The sequence below is a fragment of the Pongo abelii genome, chromosome 1 (assembly GCF_028885655.2).
Source record: "Pongo abelii isolate AG06213 chromosome 1, NHGRI_mPonAbe1-v2.0_pri, whole genome shotgun sequence".
Lineage (NCBI taxonomy): Eukaryota > Metazoa > Chordata > Mammalia > Primates > Hominidae > Pongo > Pongo abelii.
Window position 1 is genome coordinate 164904301 of NC_071985.2, and position 26807 is coordinate 164931107.

The window sequence follows — 26807 nt, forward strand, 5'->3', positions numbered from 1 at the left end:
ATCATTAAGGTATAACTTAGCTCTTAGCTAAATTCTGAAGAATACAAAGAGGCACAAGAGATGATAATCTGTTCATCTGTGGTGTTATTGAAATAAAGCACTGGATGTGAAATTAGTGAGTTGAGATCTCAGTATGGGAATCTACCACTTGCCAGCTATGAGACCTAGTCTTGTTTTACTGTCTCATCTGTAACCTACTATAGATCTGAAAGCTTAAATAAGATAATTATATGAAGGCATTTATCTTTCGGATTATACCAAAAACAGATAAGGTGGAACTATTGCTGAGTAGACAGGCAATGACATATATAAAAACATCATTAATAAAATAGAGCAGTATAAGATGAAAATATTAGGTAATATTATTTGAGTACTTAGTATGCACCAGGCAATGTATTAAGTATTTTATGTGCATTATGCCAACTCCCGATCTGGTAGTGTTGGAACTAAAATCTTCATCTAACTTGCTATTTTTATGTTTAAAGGTCTAGAGAAATTGAAGGATCCTTAAAGCACTGATTTGGACCTCAACTTGTTAATTGTATTTTCTTTTAAAACCCTTTGTTCTAAAAGTAATGGAATTTGGGGGATAAAACCTAGAGGTGGCTGTAAATTGACCAGAAGGTTTACAAGTACCCATAAGGGCTGGCATTGTGTTAGACATTGTGAGCAAATTCATTCAGCTCTGGGACTCCATCTGTATTTCCCTTTGTGAACTCTTTTGCTGAATGTCCCATCATCCTTTGTCGAGATGAGGTCCTGTTCATCCTGTCTGCTTTCACGACATAAATGTTTTAGGAACTCTCCACAGACTGGCTGGATTGTCTGTTTGGGCTGTGAACAGATTGTGTGGGTGATGAGACAAGTAGGAAAAGACTCAGCGATCAAAAAAGGGGGAAGGAAAGCTCTTTCTCTTTCTCTTAGAATGGAGCTTGGATACAAAGGGTACTTCGTTAATCATGCCTCCTTTGTAATCAGAATGGGGGAGGTATTTTTTTAAACCACCACTATTTTGTCCTCTGTCTCATCCAAGTTAAGCCAACTGTGCAATGGCTAATCGAGGGGTTAAAAATTTCCCAGATGCAGCCAGGCAGAATCAACTTCACTAGATAAAGGAATCATTTGATGGTGATTTGAAAGCTGTCAGGTGTAGCGCCAGGCTTCTTGCAGACATGGCACTGGCCTGGTAGGTTACCCATGTCCAAGATCCACATGGTGGCAGATTTGTGATTAGATGATGAAAATCTCATGAGTGGTGAGAAATGGGGAAGAGATCTGTAAGACTTAGGGGTTTTGGTGAGTTTAGAGGATTCAGTCACTTTGCACTATGTCCCTAGAACAATCACTGAACGGAAAATCCAGGCATCTCAATTTACTGAACGACCTTGGACAACTTGTTTAATCTTTCTGTAGTTGCTTTCTTAGAAATCAAAGAAGGGTAATAATCTTTGGTGCCCACTTAATGGGTGTTGTATAAAATAATGAGATTATAAATGCTTTGAGTGCCCTGGAGATGAGGAGATAGGGAAAATTCTCTTCGGTGTTCTTCATGCTGAATATGGAAAGATGAATAAGCTTTTGTTGTTTTTTAAGAAAAACCTGTCTTTTTTTAGCACCTCTTTTTTTTTTCTTTTACAAAGGAGGCTGTGTGCCTCAGTAGAGGTTGACTTTGTAACAGTTTTACTTTCCTGGACAGGTCTGCAGATTTACAATGTAGTTGGTTTTCCAAGAGGAATGTTTGGGTTTAGACCTGTCCTATCCATTCACTAAATCTAGTGATGAGATGTTTTTAATGAATTGTTGGTGTACAGCAAATAAAGAGCAATGAAACAAAAGACAGTGTTTATAAAAGGACTAATCAACTGTTACTCTAACTATCCCCTAGCTGGATGGTTGCCTATTTTCTTTTTAAAATTAAATGCAGTCTTCAGGCCAAAGCAGTGGGAGGTGGCGGTACATTCCAAGAAAGAGGCATCAGAGTGTCTGAGGGTTGGAAGACAGCAGAAAGCTGCTTGATTCTTGGTGGGTTTTTTTCTGTTTGTTTTGTTTGTTTTTGGTTTTGCCCTTACTGCCTTATCCCTTGATCATCTATTCAGAACAGAGGTGAAAAATCCTCCACAAGGTTTCTCCTCCTCTTGGTTTGTGTCACCTAAACAACATTTTCTTCCCAGGTTAGATTGTAGTTTACCTCTCCTCTTGTAGTGATGAGCGGCTGGGGCTTTCCGCCCAGTGGACCTTCCATTTGTCTGTTTTCAACAGGGAACCCCAATTTACTAATTCTCTGGAGAAACAGATTTTGGTTGGGGAGGGGGCCTGAGAATTTGTTTAGCCCAGTCTCACCCACACTGGGTCTCCCAAGAGAGATGACCTTCCTGTTAGGATCTTTCTATTTTAGCGACTTATTGCTCTCTAGACAGCTTGTTTAGTTTTTCAATCCAGTTGGAACATTACGATGGTTAAATGTTCTTTCTTATCATTCAGTGGAAAACTGGCTTCCATGACTACATTGTAATTTCCACTCATGAATGCTGGATTTTCCATTTAGAATAATCTCAAATGTATGCTTCACTTCAGTTACACAGTAGCCTTTCAAATAACTGAAGATGGCTATCATTTCTCTCCTTTGACTTTCTCTTCTCCAGTTAAAATACCCCTGGTCTGGTTTAGACTCCTGACTATACTTGCTGTCCCTTTCTGGTGATTGCCTTCCCAGTCAAGGTTAAGTTTACCTCTGCTACCATGGCAACCAGCTACTGTTTGTTGTTTCTACTTAAAGGAAAGCACCATTTTCCTATTTTCCATAGAAAATTCATAATTCAAAAATCAGCTTGTTGATGTCCCTAGAACAAAGACATCCATACTGCTGGTGGTCTACGTAGTGCTGAGATCAACAACCTCTACAATAGTCTGGACTTGCCATTTGAACTCATGTAACTTTGGGTAAATGTATTTCTTGTGTATCCCTGCATTAGATTTTCTCATCAGGAGAAACAGTGTGGCCTGAGACAAGGAGAGACTACGGACCTCAGACAGATTAGGTTCAAACCCCAGTTCAGCCACTTATTGGCTGTGACCTTGGATGAGTTATTTTAATTTTTCAGGGCCTCATTTTACTCATCTCTGAATGGAGATAATAATGTCTACCACTTCTTTTTTTTTTTTTTTTTTGAAACGGAGTTTCATTCTTGCCCAGGGCTGGAGCGCAATGGCGTGATCTTGGCTCACCGCAACCTCCGCCTCCCAGGTTCAAGTGATTTCTCCTGCTTCAGTCTCCTGAGTAGCTGGGATTACAGGCATGCGCCACCACACCCAGCTAATTTTTTTGTATTTTTAGTAGAGACGGGTTTTCTCCATGTTGGTCAGGCTGGTCTCAAACTCCCGACATCGGATGTTCCGCCCGCCTCGGCCTCCCAAAGTGCTGGGATTACAGGCACGAGCCAACGTGCCCGGCCACACTTACTTCTGTGTAAGAATGAAAATCACCCTGTTAAGTCCCTAGCACAATGCCTAGCACATAAAAAATATCCAACAAGTGGTAGCCATTATTATAATTTCTAAATGACAGCCTGATGCAGTCAGTGTAACATGAGGCAAACTGTAATGGTTATGAATTGCTGAGAACTTGGAATCTCTGTAGTTGGAAACTCTGAAAATGAAGTGTTGTAGAATGGCTTGATGGAGTATGAATTTTTCTTGTAAGCCTAGATGATTGGGGTAAAGCAGAGGTTCTCCACCAGAAGCAGTTTTGCTCCCCAGGAAATATTTGGCAATGTTTGGAGAAGACTTCCCCCACCCACATCCCCCCTGAACTTGCCAGCAGTGGGGATGAAGATGCTACTGGCAGCTAGTGGGTAGAAGCCAAGGATGTTGCTAAATGTCCTCCAGTGCACAAGCCAAACCCCCACAACAGTCATTCAACCCAAAATGCCATTAGTGCAAAGCTTGAGAAATCCCTGAGTTAGAGGGATGGGGACTGGGCAGTCAAGAATAATAAGAGGAAATTGGTAGGTATAGCTCTCTGATTGTGAGAAGCCCAGAATTTGGACCAAATATTAAAATAAGATGATGGCCCAGTGCAGGCATATCTCTAACCTTATGCATTCTAGACCCACACTCCTAACATGCCTTTCTAAGACATCAATCCTTTCAATGTTCCACATGTCATGTACGAACACAATAAATCCTGCCTAACGTTTGCATGATGTTTTTGCACCTCTCTTATTTTCTTTTGTTGCCTCTATGGAAGACATGGCCTCTTTGGTCCAGTCTCCAAGTAGGGATTCTGTCAAAGAAACAGGCAGTCAACCAAAGGTGAATTTAAAGTGACCTAACAACTTCTGTTCTTTAACTGTCAAAGCATGGTAAAGGGGATATATAGTCTCTAGCAGTACTTCTAGCAATCCCTATTTTCTTTCCCATCCACTTTGATGTTTCTAACATGTCTCTTCCAAAATCTCCCCAACACTCCCGCTGGTAAACTGCCCCCCTCTCCCCGCTGAGCTCAAGCCCATATCTTCTACCTATACCCTGTCTTTTGATTGTACATCATGAAAACTCAAAGAATCCATCTAGCAATAGTTGAATCCTCATCGTGGGGCAGGTGAGGGGGTTGTGACAGAAGAGGCAAAACCAGCATTCTCTTTATCTGAAGAGAGGAGGGGAAAGGGTAGCAAATACCCATGTCAATAGTTTTTGCTCTGCCATAACTATTTTATAATAATTTGTGAAGATAATTGTGAAAAAAGATGTTATAATCCCATTTTTCTAAGGATAAAACCAAGGGTTAATTCTGTGTTCCCTCAAATAACAGGCTGCTTAAGATATGCCTGGGATATTTCTCAGGGATATCTTAGATGTTCCAGTTAAAATTTGTATAGAATCATCTCTGGTATTGGGGCTGTTCACTGATAGGTGAGGGGAGCCCCTGTTTTTAACATCCAAGATGCACACCTTCTAGTTCCTTAAATATTGATGAACACACCCCTCAGGGCAAGAAGACAGAACAGAGAACATGGAGTAGGTCTTCATCTCCCACCAGATTCTAATTCTTCTCATTTGTTGACAGCACTATTATTATCAGCTAACATTCATTGAGGCTTCACTATTTTCATGGTACTGTAATAGGGTTTTTATATTAATCATTTTATCCTCAAACATATGAGGTGAGTACCTTTTAGTACACTTTTACAAAAGGGAAACTGGCATTCTACAAGGCTAGGTAAGCTGCCCCACTGAATTGCTAGTGAGTAACAGAGTTGGGATTTGAATCCAAGTTTTTCTGAGCTCTAGCTCTTGCTTTTAATTTTTCTTACTCTCTTTTTGTAATTGCCTTCAGAAACATAAAGAACCATTCCTGTGAAAGTAAGTCCCTTGCTACTCTGTAATCATTGTTTTCTCTTATGACATACTTTTTGTAGAGGGTAATCAGGGTAAATTTTGAAATATATTAGGAACCCAGCCGTTTAAATGAAAATCTGAAAGAAAGTTATGAATTGATTTCATTAGCAAATTTTGTCAATGATCTCTTGGCTTAGAAGTGTATGCTATGACTTTCATTTCTTCTGAATAATAAATAGACTAAGCTCTCTTGAGCTTATTTCTATCATCCTAAAAAATAGAGGCTGGACATGATCCAAATTATTTCATTGTATTGGAATGTCTTTGTGTTGTATTAGACTGTGAGTATACGGACCACTGGCTGGAAGCTGGAATGGTGTTTTTTGTTGTTTTCTCCTAAAGGTCTTTATTATTATTGGATTAGACCTACCTTCTCATAGTATAAATTATGGGGGTATAATTCACTGTGCTGAATACATCAGTATGAAGGTTTACATATGCAGTTGGCTGTAGCTTGTCCTTGCTTTTAGGAACAGTTATTTGATCTCTCCAGCTGTTGGAAGACAGAAAACACTCAGAATACATTCAGATCCCAAACAGTAACAGAATGAGAATAGGACCATTAAGATCTGTTCTTCTAACAGATGTGAAAATATAAGGACAAGGAGGGGAGGAGGGGCCTGATAGGGACAGCCAGAACTCTTGGAATATAAATTGACCCTAATTTGAAGGAACTTTTTTTAAAACTTAAAAGAATGACTTTCATCATAACATAGAAGTACATACATTCTTTTTAGAATCCTACAATTGCTGAGTTAAAAGTGCTTAACAGTTTAAATACTGCGTTTTACAGTTGAGAAAACTAAGGCCCAAGATTGATTGAATAATTTGCCTGATTAATGCACATCCATTGCTAGAAGAACCCAGCAATCATGAGTCCTGGGATAATTCATTCTGCCAAGATTCTTACACTCAAATTTGTAGTAGTTCAGGAATAGCAGATCAACTTGTGGCCCAGAATCAAAGCTCTAAATATTATATATGAAGAATGCCCATAGAATAATAATGATAACAAAGACCCTAAAAGTCACCTTTCCATCCCTACCCAGTGCTCAAATGTCCGCTGCATTCTTTGCACTCACCAAGTGTTAACTGCGGAGCACCTCCACTCACACAGGTGCCGGCAGCTCATTTTCTTCAACTGGTGTGGTGAACTGTGGGCCAGTTTGATTTTATTGATCTCAGATTTCCTTCCTGAGAACTTGCAAGATTGGAACCACTCAGGGTAAATCTAATTCCTCCTCCACATCTAGTCATTCACATATTTGACCTTTTATCTTCAACCCTCCATACTAAGCCCCCCTTTTAAACAAGCTATACACCTCCAGCTTCTACAAATTCTACGTGTGATATGACATGTCATTCATTTTTCTTTGATTCCTGTCTTAGTGAATGACATCACTCATCTGCTGCCTATGCAAGAAATTTGGGGACATCCTTGACTTATACTTACATCCTATGTGAATCAACAGGGACAGTAAATTGTTCATCCTACATCACTCTTTCCTCTAGTAAAAACTGCCCCTGCCTGTCACCCTTCTGAATCTCTGAGTCACTTCAGAACTTCTGATACCAGGTACACTCCACTGTTCCTTCAACACCAAGAAGATTTTCACCGTTTTTCTTTACTAATTCTTTGAGAACTTTCATATGTGATTCATTGGGGCAGAGAGAAAAAAATCATTTAGATCTCTGGGAAATAGTACATATGTGCAGCAGAAAGTTCCTTTGCCCAGGTTTCTGTCTGAGCCTGTTTTGTAGTTTTGATCTCAGAAGTAGAATATTAATGCTTTTAGAAGGGAGTGTTTGCTTTTTCTCTGGTAGGTATTGTTTAGAGGGTGTTAAAGAAATGGCCAACATCTTCCCTGCATGTGTTCTTAAGAATACAGATTTTGTCATAAAATCTTCAAACATTAGTTATATACACTAAAGGCTGAGATGTGAACATTTTATCTCATTTTGTCTCCCATTTGCTTTCTATTCATTTAGGCCTTAAAACCCTCAGGGCAGTGCTGGAAGAAGGTAAATAACTGTAAGTCCTGGCTTTGAGAACCTGTTTCCAGGAACTATGCTGAACAGCAGTTATCTAAACATGTTCCTGCAATATTAATGTTGGCCACAAACCCTTTGGGAGCAGTTTTTTAAAAAAAAAATTACCATTTTTTTGTTTGCCTACTAATTTCTTTTGATGTGTAAATTACTTTTCTTGTTGTGGATTGGGTTATAGTTTAGGAAAAGTTCATTTTGATCTTCAAAATTCAGTATTTCACTTAATATATTGCTTGACACAGATCTGGAAGAACCATCATAAGTATTTGTAGGAAGTGAGTCTCTGTTGAGCACATATGTGACCTTGGGAGACTGGCCTCATGGAAGGCAGCTCTGGCTTCTTCCCAAACTGTCACTGAATGCCAGTCTAAGTGTACTTTGATACAGGCGGGACAAGGATTAACCCACTATGTCATTTAAAAAATGATGCTTAGTAGGCATTTGATAAAAGTTTGTTAGTTACATTGAGCATAACTTACATTCATATGTTTGTTATGACACAAAAGCCATATAATAAATAGTTCAATTCAGGTCTGGAGGACTTGCATGTTTAAGTTTCTGTGCTTAGTGGCACAAGGCAGAGTAAGATGTAGTCCTTCCCCTTAGGAGCTTATAATTTTGTAGGGTTCAGAAGTGATGCCTGCAAATAAAGTAGAATGCTATAATAAAGACATAGACCAGGTGATACTGGCACGAAAGGAAGTAAGGATCTTTTGTCAACTGAAGGAAAATCAGAGGAGGCCTTCAGCTGGCACACTATAGGCATTTAACAAATTGAATGAAGGAGAGACGGCCCTTGAGCTAGAACCTAAAACTGATGAAATTTAAAATACTAAATAATTGCATAGACTAATTTTGTGATTTCAATGTTTTTTAAAAAAATAATTCCGGCCGGGCGCGGTGGCTCAAGCCTGTAATCCCAGCACTTTGGGAGGCCGAGGCGGGTGGATCACGAGGTCAGGAGATGGAGACCATCCTGGCTAACACAGTGAAACCCCGTCTCTACTAAAAATACAAAAAATTAGCCAGGCGCCTGTGGTCCCAGCTACTCTGGAGGCTGAGGCAGGACAATGGCGTGAACCCGGGAGGCGGAGCTTGCAGTGAGCCGAGACCGCGCCACTGCACTCCAGCCTGGACAACAGAGCGAGACTCCGTCTAAAAAAAAAAAAAAATTAATAATAATAATAATTCCTAAGAATGTGAATGTTAAAACTGCAAGTTACCCTTAAAATGTACCTCTACCCTCAATTCTAGGAAATTTGCAAATTATAAGGGCCTGTGTTTTCTTTGAATAATCAAGGAAGGAAATATGATTATTCTTGGCATTTGTGAAATTCCAGATAAAGACATTAACAGGTCTTACTTGCCCTTAGCCTTAACTTACAATGTACAATACTAAATTTTTGACCATTCAGAATGCCCTGTACTTTAATTGCTTTTTTCTGTTTATCTGGAACTGGTCAGAAAATAGAAAACAAATCAATAAACTATATGCAGCTCTTTGTTGGACCTTAATTTCTCCATTCCCTGGCATACCATATGCATGGATAGGAGACTTATCATTTTGGTGTGACTGAGAGGAACTTATATTTAGTTCAGGCTCATGCTCTTATCTATCCATTTACTTCCCGAATGTTTCCATGGATGAGGAACCCACCCTTTCCTGAGTCAAACTGTGCCATTGTTTGCCTACCTGAATTATCAGTAATTCTTCCGTAGGTTGCTCTGGAGTCAGATTTTCTCTAACTTGAACCCCTGTCTCTCACTATGCCTGCAAGTGCTATCATAGACTTCCATGGCAGCGCTGTGTTCCTGAGTCAGATCTTCTCTAGGCTAACATCCTAAACACTGCCTACCTGCAATATGAAGTAATAACCAAGACCCGGTAAAAACGGGGATAGTATCAGATTCAAGGGAGTTTAGTGCATTTTCAGGAGCCTATTACTCCATCATTTCTTTATGGAAGTCTTAGAGGTACTCTGTCCCTGCCTGTAAGTCTCCCAGAAAAGCTATCTTGCTGGCTCCCTTTGTGTGACACCCAACCCAGTGCTGGTAGTGCCTTGCCTGTGGAGCTTCAGCAAGCTACTTATGGCCACAGTCGTCTTCATTCATCCCTCAGCTCTGCAACTATCTCAGGTAATCTGAGAGTGCTAATAAATAGTGAGCGTTAATAAATAAACAGATAGTTGTATTGGAAAGGAGCATTAGATATGAAATCAGACCTGGGTTCCAGTCCTAGTTCTATTTACTGATGAGACAAAAACCACTGATCTTCTGAATATGCAATGGTGCTAATTATGTTACTTGTTAACTAGGTGGATTCGATAATCTATGTATGTGAAAGTTCTTTGCAATTCACATACTAGTTGTGGTTCATGTTTATTATTAACAATAATATTGATAAAAGAATATATGTAATTTATGAATCATAAATGTCTGATTATTTTAAATAACAAATGTTGGAAACTTGTAGAGTGTAATAGGCACTTTAGAACAAAGCCACTGACTGTGTTTCTTCTAGAAGATTTAATTTTGGCATTTTCTGACCCTAAAATTCCAATATAAATGTGTGCCCATGGTGAGCTTATTTAAGAAGGAGAACCAGGTGTCCCCTTTTTTGTCACCTCCACCCCTACAGCTTTGCCAGAGTCACTTTGGGGGCCTCCACGGGGGCTCTGAGAGATTTCCCACACAAGAACTGGTGCGCCCTCCATGCTGGGTTTATGAGATCATAGCCCAAGGTAGTAAATTAAAGATGCTATAATTCACTTTCCATAGGTGGTCTTGGCTGCATTCCACAGTCTTTTGGCTGAAAGGTTGCTGATTTTGAAGCACTGGCCCAAAGTCAAAACAGCCCAGATGACTGGCCAGCCGAGCAATGAGCAATAGCGTCAACAGATGAGCCACTGGTTTTTCTGTGGAGGTCTTTTGTGTTCACTTCATATGTATTTAATTTTTGCTGTTTTTGAGTATTTCTGGAGTGATGGAGAAACAGAAACTGCAGTCATTTTTCAGGGATAGAGAAATTCGTAATTTGATGTACTTCCATCAGTCTTTTTGATTTAGGCTCTCTTTGCTGCAGGACACCAAGGGTGGTAAGGGTCAGTTTTTGAGTCCTAATCCAGGCCACCACTGGATTGCTACACCAATTAGCACATCTAATGATTGGCAGATTTTATGAGCTAACCCTCTGGCAGGGCCCTTTATGTGCATTTTATTATTTTTTCAAAAAGAGGGTAAAAAAACTAGCACCAATCTTGAGCCTAAAATAATTTCATGTTTACCACACCATTTCAAATACTATGTAAGAGTTTGGCTCACTGTCCCAAAGCACTTTAATTTTTTTCCTCTTGGTTCCAATGCTCCTCCATTCCATGGGATCCAAGCCAGGCAAGTAATGTAAGCCAAGTGGCGCTTGTTTGCCACGTAGATCCTGACAAATATAGAGTAATTCTTCTATTCTTCAAAGCTGTTACATCTTTGGCTCCACAACAATTGAGGTTGTAGGCGAAGCATTTAAAATCCTCATCTGCCTAAAATGTAAACATATGATTTTTTCAATATTTTTGAGTCGGAATGTATTATACAAGTGTTTGCTATAATTTTTGGAAATTTGCTGTCAAAATGTCCATAATTTCATAAGTTTATGTTGTAAAGAACTATTTTTAAATAAGTGCTTGACTTTTGTGTGTACGGTAGAAATTATTTGGCATTCAACTCTGCTATGTAGTATGTGTGTTTGTGTGTTTTGGTGGTAGTGGTTCAGTGTAAAGGAATGTTCTGCTGTATTAAAAAAATTAGCTTTCCTAGAACAGATGTTAGCATAACTAACTGACTGAAAATGGCTGGCAAGAATGAATTTCATTTCACTTAGCATACCCCATTTCATGCACAAGGGCATAGCTTTGATAATTCTGAAAATCACTTCTGGTCTAGTCTCTGTAGACACACTTTCAGCTCTCCAGTAATTGAGATTGAATTGTGAAATAATACTTCATTTAGTAAGCTAGTAAGATTTAATGGGTATGGTTGAAATATAGGAGAATCTTCTCTTCAAAGTAGGTGGTGGAGATAGCATAAGTGTCTACTGTAACTTCAGAGCAATTTCGGTAAAAGAATTAATAAACTGAATCATTTAAGTACTAAGTCAATTTAATGCAAATATTTGCACTTTCTTTAGCTGAACTTTTTGAAGAACTCATTCTAACTAGCCACCCAAAACTTAGATAAGTGGTATGGCAGATATTAAGAAATCTTTTTAGTAACTGGCTTTCAGTGAATGGTAAGCAGGATTGGCTCGTAAGACCTCACAGCTCAGCCAGTTAATATGATCTGGCCACTTAAGTTATGCAGTATATTTCACATGTTTCCTTTTAACCAGAATTAAGGCTTTTGAGCTGGCGACAGGCATGTGGAATGTCTAAGGAAAATCAATTGAGCATATTTAAAGCTAATTTCTAAATTTAGCTAAAGATTTTCTTAGGTTAAACGAGTACTTTGGGGGCATTTGAAAAAAAAATGTAGTTATATAACAAGAATTCATCTAGTCTTTTCTGACACCTGTGTTCCCTTTCTCCCTCTTTTCAACCCTCCCCACCTTGATACATCAAAAAATCCAAAGCACACTCTGCAATTGCCCAAGGGTTTAAGTGCTCAATATGTTTTATATGAGTTCTCATAAGGCAAGCAGAGATATTTAGATAGGCAGAGCTTAGAACCAACTTGGGCATATGCCTTTTAGTTCTTATAAATACCATTCATAGTGCAATGGAGGTTTTCTCTACATTTCAAAGTAAAATGGATATTGAGCCATTCAACTTCATAGATCAGGTAAAAGTTTTGGAAGCTTATATTCATCAGCTATTGCTTCAAAAGTTTGGGGAGCTTGTATTTCCCAGCTGTTGCTTCAAAAGCAATAGCCAGAAAAAAAAAAACAGGCAATAGCTGGAGAATATAAGCTCCCCAAACTGTTGAAGGTATAGACATAGACCAAGTAATTTGTAGTCTCTGCCCACCCCCGCCCCAACATTAATTCTATCCTTTGAAATCAATCCCAATTATTTTTAAAAAATAAAGGCTAATAACCACTTCTAGTACCCCAAAATGTTTTATGGAACAAGATAGAGAATAAATAAAATGAAATTATAAAATATAAATAAACATTCACATTTTTACAGGTGGAGAGATGGTGCTGGCAGCTTTTTAACTGAGATTAGTTTTCGGGTGTTAAATCAATGTCTCAAGTCAGTAGAAGAAAGTATCTGCTACCAACTTTTGGTATGCTTTTAAATCAATGTGTATTGTTGTTCCTATCGTTTTTGTTAGATAAATTCTATTGTAAACATAAAATTCTCTAAAATATTTCTGAAATCTTTGACCATTTTTACTTTACTTTAAGTCATTACTTTTTAAAATGGTGGTGTTCTGATTATTAATTCTTATAAACAGGAATTATCTTTTCAACTGGTCTATTCTCTGCATTCCTTCCCCTTAGACCCCAAAGCAGATTATTCTTTAAATATCATCTTTGTTGCAAGGCAGACATTCTTCCTCTAATTTAGAGGAAGGCTATTATTACCTGATGATTGAGACTTCAAAGGCTCTTTGGGGCCATTTGTGGGAATAGGAGGGGGAGCTTCTTCATTCCCGCCTGACCACCCTCTCACTCCCCGTTCTTCCAGCAGATCTCTGGTCTGGCCTTGTGGCTAGTTACAGGACAGAGATAGGTGTCATAAAAGGAAACATTCCTGCCAAATAAAAGTTCTTTGTTATGTGTGGGTCTGTTTATTATTCCTTCTTTATGGTGCTCTATAGAGTACAGCAGGGACTATTAGGAGCAGAGGCCAAGGCACTCTAGTAGAACTATACCACTGATTAGAAAAGGCAAGGGTGGACACAGATAAGAGTAGTACTGCAGTTTTCACGTGTTAAATGATCTCTTTTTAATTTTTAATATTCAAGCACAGATATCTGCAGAAAATATGATTGTTTTAGATATTCTATGACCCAGCACATGTTCTATCTCTACCTCAGCACATTCCCTCCTTGGCCATCCCCCGTTCTTCCTTGGCTATTGCCTGCTCTCTTCCAAGGCTAAGCCCTGCCGAAAGCCACCCTCAGCTCTTTTTACAACTGGAGCATCCTGTGCAAACCTCTGTCGGAGAAATTTCCAATCAGGATGTAATTCTTTGTGAACTTCTCAGCCTCCCACACTAGCCTGTGAGCAAATGGGGGTCTGGGAGGCCGTTTGTCTCTGTCTTTAGTTAGTACGGTACCTGCATAATAGTAATGCTCTTAGGTGATTGCTAAAGAAATGTTCATTACTCATAATAAAGCAAAGAAATAAATAGTCTATGTTGGCTTAAATGGAAACCATGTGTCATGTCAGCATGTTGTTTTAGTTTTATTTTAACTTTTCTAAGAGGCAACCAAGTCTTGTATCTCTCTCCATCTAACTCTTAAATTACAGGTTCTGGAAGGAATAGGGGCTAATGATTTAATGTTGACTCAATTTTAAGCATGATAAATGCTAGCGGTTGGCTAGATAGTAATTTGTAAACTGGATAGCCATTTGAAGTGAAATAACAGGAAGCTAACTGGAGTCAATGAATATTCTTCCAAAAGAAGTACTACAGGTTTAGTCATTGTTCACTTACATTTTTATTCAAGGTTATGTTGTAACGATGACTGGATTTTTCCTGTCATTCTAGTGTATTCATTTCTCCCACCTCCCAAATATCTGACTGTTGCCCTTTCTCAGGGAATGTCAGGTTACATATAACATTCATCAAAATTATTTTTTCCTGAAATTGTTTATTTATTGTCTGCTTCCTCCATTATTTGTACATTCCATATGGTTGGTGCCTATTAGATTTACTCCAGCACCGGCAGTGTCTAGTGCATGGTAGACACTGAAGACAAATTTGGACAATACACTGTGAGCCGTAGTAATGTGTGTAACTGAGAGACCACTGAATTTTCAGAGAGACTTCAGGTTGTGTTTGTACATTTCTTCACACCTTGAATTTGTTAGAAGTCTTATTGATTTCATATCACTTTAACATTGAACGTTGTGTAGAATCACATTTCACAATTTGTGTACTATAGTGGAAAAGTGGAGGCCAAAAATACTGTATTAAAATACAGAAAAAATAAAATGGTCATGTTTGATAAAGTAAAAAGAACTGAATTCATAATGGACTGCATTTTCGATGAATAGCTCATGGTTTTATAACTTCTGTGCATATTCCCAAGGCTATCTCAAGCAACCATGAGTTAACCAGTTTACAGTGACTGGGCATATTTAGTTTTGGCCAAATTGCTCTGTCATTGAATTGGTCTGGTGTAGAAGTAGTTTTTGGCCTACTGTTTTCAGTTAAACCTTATGCTATGGGTGGGTGGAGGAGACATTTATAATGTGTGCTGAGGCAGCTGGGTAATATTGCATTACTATCCTAGGAATACTGGGGAGTGGTTATTTTTAGCTTTCACCTGAGCAAACATGACTCAGTTTGTTGACCTGAATCTATCCAGCCCCCTCTTGAATACACAAACTCTATTAATCCCTAGAACCACGCAAGTGACTAAGGCCTTCATTACGAATACCTGTTATTGTGGCTTGTTCAAAGGTTGAAGATAATTTAAACTTCCTCCATTTAGCTCTTTTCTCTTAATCCCACACACTTAAAAAAAATTTACAGACAGATCAAACTTTTTTTGATTCTAGACACAATTTGTGACCCACGTAGCTAAAATTTTGACTATAGCTAATGAAAACATCTTCTATGGTAGGTGACCAGCTACCAGCTATAAGCTTTGCTTTTGTTTTACTTGATAATGCTGTCTATATAAAGAAACACTTGGGAATTCACTTTCAGCTGGAGTAGGACATTGCACTGAGCTGTAAATATATTATTGGGGGAACATTAACTGTCCATGTTTGAATATCAGGATGTCTGTTTACTTTCTCAAGCAATACTTGTGTTTTCTCTTTTGAACACTATTAGAAAAACGGAAAATGTTGAATTATCTTCAGGTTTTGAAGTTATGGAAAACATTTTTGAGACTCGAGGACTAATTTATTCAAGTGAAAAAAACTGTGATTCTCATAGTATAGCTTGAGATGCACTTGAGGCTTCTCGAAGTTCACTGCCATGATATTTATGAAAATATTAGTATTTCTGGGATTTTTTTTCTTTATAGAAGAAACACTAGACTAATGAGAGGATGAAAATAATGCAGGCCCCTAAAAAGGCAGGCGTTCACTGCATTCATTAAAAATGCGGACTTTGTGACCGTAAAGTGTTCAGCTTCTCTGTTATTAAGTTTGGAATGTGGTTTTGGAGCTTAGCTGAGGAACTCAGCTAGTTATTTTTCGTTTTGGTCTGAGAAGTGAGAGACTTGTTTTTCAAGAAGGTAAAAAATAAAGAAAAAAAAGGTTAGGTTCATTTTGGAAGAATAGAAGTTTTAAAATGTAGTAACTATTTTCTGCAGCAAATAGTCAGTTTGAGTATGTTAGCCGAAAATAGAATTCATGACTTTTGTCTCACTGTTTATTTCTCCAACCACATTAAAAAGGGTTCAGTTAAATGTGCCATTTGGCTTTTCTAATGTCAGTGGGCTATTTAGCTGAGTCAGGATAACCAAAGTTTGATTGACTCATATTTCTAAGAATAAGTCAGATGTCTGATTTTAGATGGATTAGATGTGAGGTCTTCGTGATACAGTTTTGAGTTTTAAAGAAAAACGTCTGTAGCAGGGGTTAGTGGCAACTTGTATTGCAGTGTTCAGCATTCTACATGAAGGATGTTCAGCTAGAACTTAGTAGTGTTGAGTTTTCTGGTAAGTGTTAATAGGCATTGTCCTAACTTCTTACAAACATAACATTTTACTAAAAATGTATCATTAAAATAGATATTTAATAGAAAAGAAAAATAATGTGGATTCGAACATTAGAAGTAGGGCAGAATATTAATAATACACATTTTTGCCTCATATAACTTTCTTTTTGCTTTTCATGTTTCTCCATTGCTATCTGATCTCTATTAAATAAGAGAGAATTTCTGCAAACATAATATACCAAGTATCAGATGCACAGAAATACACATATTTAAACCACACACATAAACCATAATTTATGACATTTTCTTTTAACTACTAACTTTCAAAGGTTTATAGATATATCTATTTTAAAATATACTAGTAGGACCCACATAAAGAAAACAATGAAAGTTTTCCAAGAAATTTAAAAACAGATTGTAGACAATGGAGAAGCAAGTACTGTTCTTGGATGGGAAAACTAAATGCTGGGGAAGGATGCTAATTCTGTCCACATTAATTTATTATTATGTATTATTTATAAATTTAATTTAATCTTCAATATCCTAGCAAAAAGATGTAAATTTGAAATGGATTGGGGAAGAGAGTTACTCTAGCAGATATTGATAAAAATAATAAATTTACAGAATTCAAAGCAATGTTGTGCTGACCCATGAATTGACAGTTTAATGCATGGAAAAGAACAGATGTTCAGAAACATATGCTCATATACATAAAGGTTAACAGTGATATGATAAATCAACAAAAGGGAGGGTCTGTTCAATAAACTATAATTTAAATATTTAAGAAATAAAACTAGAACCTCACCTCATCTCTTATAGCAATTTTCAGATGGATCAACTGTTTAAATATTAGAAAAAATGAAATTGCAAAAAATAAATAGAAGTCAATATAGATGACTATTGAATTTTGAGATGAAGAAGGTCAGTTTCTCTAAGCACAAAAGCATGGAGGAAAAACATAAAAGAGGGATTTCATATAAGATCTGGAACTTCTCTATTTAAATGTGCATAAACAAATTTAGATAGCAGATGGAAAGTTTAGGAGAAATTTCCAACAAAACATATTAGGCAAAGGATTATTCTTATAGATAGCCTTTACAAACTGATGAAGGAGAAGTTGATTTTGGTGTATTGTGTGATTGACTATTTTGCAACTACTAATTGAAAGATTTTAATTATAAAGAAAATATCATATAATGGCTAATATTTTATACTTTGTGTGTGCCCAAGCACTACTCTGAGTGCTTTAATATGTTAACTTGTTTAAAATATGCAGTGACTTGGAAAGATCGGTACTATTATTATTGCCATCTAAGAGATGATAAAACCTATACAGAGATAGGCTTAGTAATTTTCCCAAAACTTTCCTAGTGTGGATTTGTGGTGACACAACTAAAAATGAGAGACCCAGGATTTGACACCAGACAGGTTGCCTCCAGAGCTGGTGTTATCACACAATACTCTGCTTTTCTAAGTGAATAAAAAGAAAAGACTACAAAACTATGCATGATATAACTATTTTATAAATATGTGTTAGTATTTGTGTATATTTTAAAGTTACACAATTTAATTCATGTGTAAACTTTTTATCTAATTACACAGTCATAGAAAAGACAGATGGCATTTTGACATTTTTCCAACAGTGGTTACTTCCCTCTAGTGGGATTTTGGGTAAATGTTGTTTTGAACTTAAAATTTCTGTATTTTCCAAGTTATTAATATTATAATCATATAACCATTATATAATCACAAAATAGTGTTTTTAAAGTTACACATTTCAAAGTTGCTTTGCTGTCTTGAAGTGCATTGTTTATATTTTAGTACACTTTTGAAGTATCAGTCAGTGTTTGAGTTCCCATTCTCTGCTAGGTACCAAGCTAAGTGGTGGCCCCTAGTTCTTTATCTTAAGCAAAAGCAATGTTGTACAATGTTAGAGCCAAGAGGAATCTTAGAAACTCTTTCGTTTCTCAGATGAGGGTCCTGAAGCTATTATAGATTTAACTGACTTACCCAAGATTCACTGACAGTAAGTTTTTAACCAGGCTTCGAATCCAGGTTTGAAGACTAAGGTCTTCTGACTTTAGATACTGTTCTCTGTGAAGCACCAGAGCTCTCCAAGACCTCAATCAGGTGGGAACTGTAGCACAGTTGATTTCTTGTGACATTGTTTTGAAGTGCGGAAGTATAACTAGACTGGTTACAAATGTATTCTTTCACAGCAATTGAAAACATAATGGGAAGGTTCTCAGGGATACTGTTATGACACCTCTGGAGGTCAATGAAAGATCCTCACCCAGATTTGGAAGATCCCTAAGTATTGCTGAGCCCCAGTTGTAGAAGGTGGTACAAAAACTGGAGGGAACAGAGTAGTGGAAAGAATATTAACCAGAAACAGTAGTTTCAGTAGATGGCTTTTCTAAAACAGACAAACTTTCTCTTTTCAGCTCCAGGGCCCACAACGGCAGTGTCCTACATGTCAGTGAAATGTGTGGATGCCCGTAAGAACCATCACAAGACAAAATGGTTCGTGCCTTGGGGACCCAATCATTGTGACAAGATCCGAGACATTGAAGAAGCAATTCCAAGGGAAATTGAAGCCAATGACATCGTGTTTTCTGTCCACATTCCCCTCCCCCACATGGAGATGAGTCCTTGGTTCCAATTCATGCTGTTTATCCTGCAGCTGGACATTGCCTTCAAGCTAAACAACCAAATCAGTTAAGTGTACTCTCCTCTCATCCCTTTCTAACCTTTGAGCATTGCCCTCTTTGGGTTCTTTTTGAGCCAATTCTAATAAAAGTAAAAATGGTAATAGTAATAGCAAACAATTATTGACTACTTACCAGGCACCTTCTGTGTACTTTACCTGTATTAACCCATTTAATCTTCCCACCAGGTTCCTTGAGGTAGTCTTATTATTTCATTTTACAGATGGAACACTTGGGCACCAGTGAGGTTACTCATGATCTGAAAACTAGAGAGTGGAAAAGCTGAGATTTCTGACTCAGAAAACTGCCCTAACCACCAAGCTTCATCACCTCTCTAGTGTCACAGGGGAGTTCACCCCCATGGAGTGACTTGAGGGTTCCTGAAAGGTTTTTATTTTTTTTTAAATGTCTTTTTCCACTGGACTTTGAGTAAAGCTATGGCCTTAGAAAAAGATCCCTACCAAAATGGAAATGCCAACCCATGACCACCCATTTCCCCACCAAACCAGGTTTTTTTTTTGTTTTTTGTTTTTTGTTTTAGCTTATTTGCAGTTCAAAACTCTGAGGGCATGAGACATATAAACTTTTCATGGGGAGAAAATCACTGGGTGATTTCTGGGAGGCCAATACATGTATGGCACCTGGGGACAGTATCAGGAATCTTAGGCTGAGAAGGAAGAAAACTTTTTTTTTTCCTTTTTGACTGAGATGGGATCAAGGATGTGAGGGAAAGGGAAAAAGATGTGTTAAAGGCAGCTCTGTCTAGGGCCTGTCTATAGATTGAAACACTATTTCTTTTTCTTTTCTTTTTTTTTTTTTTTTGAGACAGAGTTTCGCTCTTGTTGCCCAGGCTGGAGTGCAGTGGCGCAATCTCGGCTCACTGCAACCTCCGCCTCCCGGGTTCAAGTGATTCTCCTGCCTCAGCCTCCCACGTAGCTGGGATTATAGGCACCCACCACCACGCCCAGCAAATTTTGTATTTTTAGTGGAGACGGGGTTTTACCATGTTGGCCAGGCTGCTCTTGAACTCCTGATCTCAGGTGATCCACCCACCTTGGCCTCCCAAAGTGCTGGGATTACAGGTGTGAGCCACTGTGCCTGGCCTGAAAACTATTTCTTTCTTCTTCTGTTTCTTTTATTTATTTATCTTTTTTTTAAGAGACAGAGTCTCCTATGTTTCCCAGGCTGGTCTCGAATGCTGGCTCAGGCTGGAGTTCAGTAGCATAATCATAGCTCACTGCATGCTCGAACTGCTGGGTTCAAGCTATTCTCTCACCTCAGCCTCATGAATAGCTAGGACTACAGGCACGCTAATTTTGTAAGTTTTTATTCTTTTTTTTTTTTTTTTTGTGAGAGGGTCTTGCTCTTTTGCCTGGGCTGGAGTGCAATGGTGTCATCACAGCTCACTGCAGCCTCAACCTCCCAGGCTCAAGCGATCTTCCCACCTCAGCCTCTTGAGTAGCTGGCATGAGCCACTGCACCTGGCCTTAAATTTTAAAAATTAGTTTTTTTAGAGATGGGGATCTCTCCTGAGCTCAAGCAATCTTCCCACTTTAGCCTCCCCAAATTTTTGGTTTACAGCTGTGAGCCACCATGCCTGATCTGAAGTACTATTTCTAAATATAATTTTCATGTATCTGTAATAATCTTGATGTACAATTATTTTTACTCTGTTTAGGAGTTGGAGCACTGTGTATACCTGACTGATAGCTTACCTGAAATAAATAGATTGTGCTGAGATAATTTTCTAGATACAGTTTTCTTTTTCTCATTCATTCATTCTCTTGCCCATCATTTTAAACTGTTTTTGAGCGCCTACCTACCACTGCTAGGCACTCTGCTGTTGGCTGAATATGCTGTCCTTTAAGGAGCTTACTGCTAAGTGGAAATGACAGGTAAATAACTAATCATTACAGTATGGTATGCTGGGTGCTGTGACCAAGTTATGCCCAGGAGGATATGGAAACTTAAAGAAAAGGCTTCACAGCAGAGAAAAGGAAGACTTCCCTGGTAGGGTGTGTGGGTGTGTGTTGGTGGGGATAGTTGTAGAGAGGCAAGCAGACAGCTCTTTGAGGTGAATCTTAAAGAGAGAAAAGCCTGGTGAGGAGGTGAGAATGAGCAAAAGGAAGAGTATTCTATATAGAAGGAAATGGCTTATGCGAAGGTCCAAATTTGCACAACAGCCTCAAGCTTTCAAGTGGTGGTTCCCATGTCCCTAAACTCTTGCTTATTGACTCACTTGTTCACTCACTCACTCATTGGTTGTGCAACACATTTATTCATGAGTTCATTTAAACTTTATTAAGTCCCAGCCATATGAACACTCAGTACTGGGGATATAAGATCACACAAGACATGATTCTTGTAATGGGTTAGGGAAGAGGGTGCCTGGAAAACAGACACTTAAACCTACAAATAAGAAAAAACATGTTATGTGCTATAATAAGAATACACAATGTAATGTGAGGAGCCTTGGGAAGGAAAGAGTTTGCTATGAGATTCAAAACTATATGTCTAAAAATTTTTTTTTTGAAACCTGCAGGTTTGGGTTTTAGTATTTCTATTCCTAAGAATGCATTCAAGCAAAGGAGAATAAGGACAGTAAGAAGAGCCATGGGGGGATGAGATAGGTAGATTACCTGATTTTATGTTTGGGTGGAAAGGTAAAGGACATGGTATTCTGTTATTTGGGCTGGTTGTGGTTATTTCAGGTATAATCTCTCCTAGACAGATCCCTACTTCTAGCTCCAAGTATAAAGAAAAAGATTTACCCTGTAATAATAAATTAAGTAATTACTGTCTACTGACTGTATTAATGCTGGGTAACAAATTACCCTAAAAGTTAGCAGCATTCACCTATAAACATTTCTTTTTTTGTTTTGTTTTTGTTTTTAAGTCTGAGTTTCACTCTTGTTGCCCAGGCTGGAGTGCAATGGTGTGATCTCGGCTCACCACAACCTCCGCCTCCCGTGATCAAGAGATTCTCCTGCCTCAGCCTCCTGAGTAGCTGGGATTACAGGCATGTGCCACCACGCCCGGCTAATTTTTGTATTTTTAGTAGAGACGGGGTTTCTCCATGTTGGCCAGGATGGTCTAGAACTCCCGACCTCAGGTGATCCACTCTTCGTGGCCTCCCAAAGTGCTGCGATTACAGGCGTGAGCCACCACTCCTGGCCACCTATAAATATTTCTTAGCTCCTCATTTCTGTGGGTCAAGAATCTAGTTTGGGAGTCTCTGGCTCAGACTCTCTCGAGGTTGCAATTAAGCTGTTGGCCTGGTCTGCAGTCTCATCAGGCATGAGGGCTCCACCAAGGGAGGGGGATCTGCTTCCAAGCTCTCTCACATGGTTGTTGGCAGGCTTTCATTCCTCCCACATGGGTCTCTCCATAAGACTGCCTCACAACATGGCAGCAGGCTTACCCCGGGGATAGTGAGCCAAGAGAGAGCCCGAGCAGTGCTGGAGAGGGAAACCGCTGAATCTTGCAAGCGATATTCCATCACTTCTGCTGTATTCTGTTGGTTAGAAGTGAACTAATAAGTTCAACCCACACTCAAGGGAGGTGATTACAGAAGGGCATGAATGCCAGGAGATGGGGATCATTGAGGACCATCTTAGAGGCTGACTACCTGCTGGCATACTTTCAATGGAGTCACGGTTTCATTTGAAATATGTTCCCTGATTTATATCTAGATTAGGGGGTAAGATAGAAAGTTTTTTAAGAGCATGGACTTAGGAGTCCTACAGCAATGGGTTTAAATCCTTGTACCACTTTTTAAAAAGCTCTGCAGTATTGGGCAAGTTACAGAACCGCTCTTAGCCAGTTTCCTCCCTTGTAAAATATGGATAATAATGCCTAATTAACCAACTCACTCTAAGGAATAAATTAGTTTAAGTAAAACTTTTAGGACATAGTAAGTACTTTTTTTTTTTTTTTTTTTTTTTTTTTTTAGACAGAGTCTCCCTCCATCACCCAGGCTGGAGTACAGTGGTGTGATCTTGGCTAACTGCAATCTCTGCCTCCCGGGTTCAAGAGATTCTCCTGCCTCAGCCTCCTGAGTAGCTGGGACTAAATTTTGTATTTTTAGTAGAGATGGGGTTTCGCCATGTTGGCCAGGCTGGTTTCGAACTCTTGACCTCAGGTGATCCACCCACCTCAGCCTCCCAAAGTGCTGGGATTACAGGTGTGAGCCACCGCACCCAGCCTGGACATAGTAAGTACTATTAAAAAAATTAAAAATTAAAAGTAGCTATTAAAATTATCCAATTATATTTATCCTTATTGCTGAAATTCAGCCATTTTTCCCATTCTTACTTCAACACCTTGGTTAGTGAGGTTAGTCTTTATAAAAGAAGCATACAGTAGAGATAAGTCTTCCTTATCCACAGGGGATATGTTCTAAGACCACCCAGTGCCTAAAATCATGGCACTGAACCCTATATACATACATGATGTTTCTTCCTATACATATATACATACTTAGGATAAAGTTTAAATTATAAATTAGGTGCAGTAAAAGGTTAACAACAATAATTAATAGTGAAACAAAAAATATACTGTTCACAATTTTAAGGATAGAAGATTCATTCTTATTGTAGATCTTAGCAACCTCAGCATAACATTTTTTTTCTTTTAAGTTGAGAACTTTCATCTTCTTAAAGGAAGCACTTGACTTATCTCTTTAGCACATCTGAAATGCCAGCATCCCTACTCTTGCACCTTGCGGCAATAATGACAGAAAATAAGGATGACTTGCACACAAGTACTGTAATACACAGCAGTTGATCTGGTAACCTAGATGGCTGCTAAGTGACTAACAGGCAGGAGCAGGGAGATACTGGACAGGGGGGTGATTCTTATCGGGGGACAGCACAAGCTTTCATGATGCTACTCAGAACAGTGCACAATTTAAAACTTAAGAATTGTTTATTTCTGGAATTTTTCATTTAATATTTTTAGACTGTGATTGACCTCTGCTAACTGAAACCTCTGAAGGTGAAACCTCCGATAAGGAGGAGACTCTTTTAGCTTTAATTTTTCATTTCCTTGCTCAAAACATCTTCAGTGACTAACAAATAAGACTCGGTGTTCAGAGTCCTCTCCCTTCGTGACTCAAGGCTTCTTTCTAGCCTCCTTCCTCACTGCTGACCTGTAACCATTCTCTGCATCCTCAACAGGAGTAGTTTCCTGCCCTGTAAACAGATCCAGAGTTTCTCCCTTTGCATCTTTGCTGATATTGATCCTGCCTACCTCTTCCTCTCTTGTGATTCCTCTTCTCACAACTGAAGGGCTCTTCCCAGAAAAACCTACTCATTCTTCACAACATCCCAAATTTTACATACCCCTGGAGCCTTCCTAGGTATTTTCTATATTATCTCCCATCCTCATTCCTTCCTGGATATAATCTGTCTTTCCTTATGCATTCTTCATTACTGGCCTTGTGATGTTTACATTATCAGCCTTGTGGTCTGCACAGTGGAATTGTCTTCTCTGAGTCCTTACTAAACTATGAACTCCCAGTGGGCAGATTATGCAGTATATTTACGTTTATGAAATCCACAGCTTTGTGTTTAGGAAGCTGTGGATGAAAATATTGGATTGTATCATTCTTCTGCCACTAAAAGGAACATAAAGCAACTGATTGAGGTGCTTCCTCCCCTCCCACACTTCAAAATAAGAGTTCTGTTTAACATTTCAATATATGTAAGTCTGGTCCCCACTGCTCCTATATTTTTTACACTGATGAAATTGTGGTTAAGAAGTTAAGAATTGACTATAGGAGTAGTATGTTGCTACTTTCAAGCAGCCTGTTACATGACAGGCAGTTGTTTAGAGCATAGTCTCACTTTGGGCAGGTACTTGCCACAGGTTCCGTTTTCAGGTTGTGTGGAAAGTGCTGAATTATCTTGTGGTTCTACCTTTTACATCACTGAAGGTGACTGGCCTATAATTTGATTTCAAAACTTGGCATCAGAATCATTGAGTAACATAATGCAGAGACTCAGGTAAGTTTAGGTGAAATTTTAAAAGTCAATGATAAATTTCTAAAATTATACCACCAAAATTGAAAAAAGGTTAAATATGTTTAGTGAATGTTATTTATAACTGAACTTTTTAAAAGAAACTTTCCCAGTAATGTGAAATAACTCAAATACTTTTAGCTACTTTTTTTTTGCCAGTTTCTAATGATGTTTTGTATTCATTATAAATGGATTGAATATTTTAGAATTCTCCAAACTCATTTGAAATATATTGAAAGCTCCCTATTTACATTTTTCAGCTTTAGCAGTGTGAATAAAATGATTTTAAGCTCAACTCTTGAGCATTTCTCCCAAACCAGAAACTAAGAAATAATTCTACATGTTAAATAATTTCACAGATGAATTACTTCCCAGCAAATACTAATCCTAAACAACAAAAATGCCCATGTTGGCAAAGCTTTAAAACATTTCTATATGTAAATAAAATATTAATGTCTTATTTTTTCTCATGTACATCTTCATGCTCTAAAATATTTTATCTTCATCTACAAAAATACTGTACTCAAGCTTTCTGTCTTAAAAATAATCCTTAATTTTCTTATAACATGAGAACTAGCACTTAATAGGGGGCATACTAAAAAGTTAACAAGATGGACCACTAATTATTCCTTTGATAAATGTATAAAATAACTTTCTTAATAGAGCTATCAAGAAAACCACACCAAAAAATACTTTTCATGAGTAGCAGCAACACATTTTGGCTGCTAATTTTTTTTTTTTTTTTTTTTTTTGAGACGGAGTCTTGCTCTGTCCCCCAGGCTGGAGTGCAGTGGCACGATCCCAGGTTCACGCCATTCTCCTGCCTCAGCCTCCCCTAGCAGCTGGGACTACAGGCGCCTGCCACCACGCCTGGCTAATGTTTTTGTATTTTTAGTAGAGATGAGGTTTCACTGTGTTAGCCAGGATGGTCTCGATCTCCTGACCCTGTGATCTGCCCGCCTTGGCCTCCCAAAGTGCTGGGATTACAGGCGTGAGCTACCATGCCTGGCCAGCTGCTAACTATTATATGAGAAGTTACATGTTGTGTTTGTGGGAATATTCATTTCCTTAAATTTATCCTTTCTACCTTTGCTTATGGACACTGTGAGCAAGGCATTGATTATACAGATTATATATATTATGTTATATATATTCAGCAATATACATATACACACATGTTTTAGTATAACAGGCACATCAGTTCTAGATTTCTCTCTGATTTTGGTATTAAGAATGCATGAGACTCTCTACTTTTTATATTGTTTATCATTACTTTGGATTCCTTTGTGACAGCAATGAACAGGACTTCAGAGAAGAGTTTGGGAGTGTGGCAAACAAGATCCTATTACACATGATGGCTTCCTGCTTATCAGAGATTCACCTGTAACAATATTACTTCATATGTAAGGAAAAGTCAAGACCAATCCTTTTTTTTTTTTTTTTTTTTTTTTTTAACTTTTCCAGGCAGTCTTTGAAATGAGTTTCAGATTTCAAACAATGAGAAGAGATTTCATGTTTGGGCTCTGAAATTAAAGCTTGGGTTTATAATATATGTCTGGTTAGTGTTTTCATCTACTTTTGAAGAGTCTTTGAGTAGATAAAATAATCTAAGGACTACATACTTTAAATGACTTCTAGTCACTTGGGGTTAAATGTTTATTCCCTTTAAATCTTTCAATTTAAAAGTGATACACGTTTTAGCTAGGATTTGAGTTTCCAAGCCCTCAGAAAACTAGAAAAGCATTGACTTACACTATAGAAGCTGGCCATTGTTTTAATTTCTGAATTTAATC

The 26807-nt window shown here is 38.2% G+C and overlaps 1 protein-coding gene across 2 annotated transcripts in view; it reads left to right on the forward strand.

Annotated features, from left to right (window-relative positions):
• The window catches only part of WLS (Wnt ligand secretion mediator), a 134771-nt gene that overhangs the window by 19607 nt on the left and 88357 nt on the right, over nt 1-26807 (forward strand). For both annotated transcript variants that reach the window (XM_024256332.3, NM_001132468.1), the window contains 1 exon segment: nt 18731-19003. In XM_024256332.3, the coding sequence (XP_024112100.1) occupies nt 18731-19003 (273 nt within the window).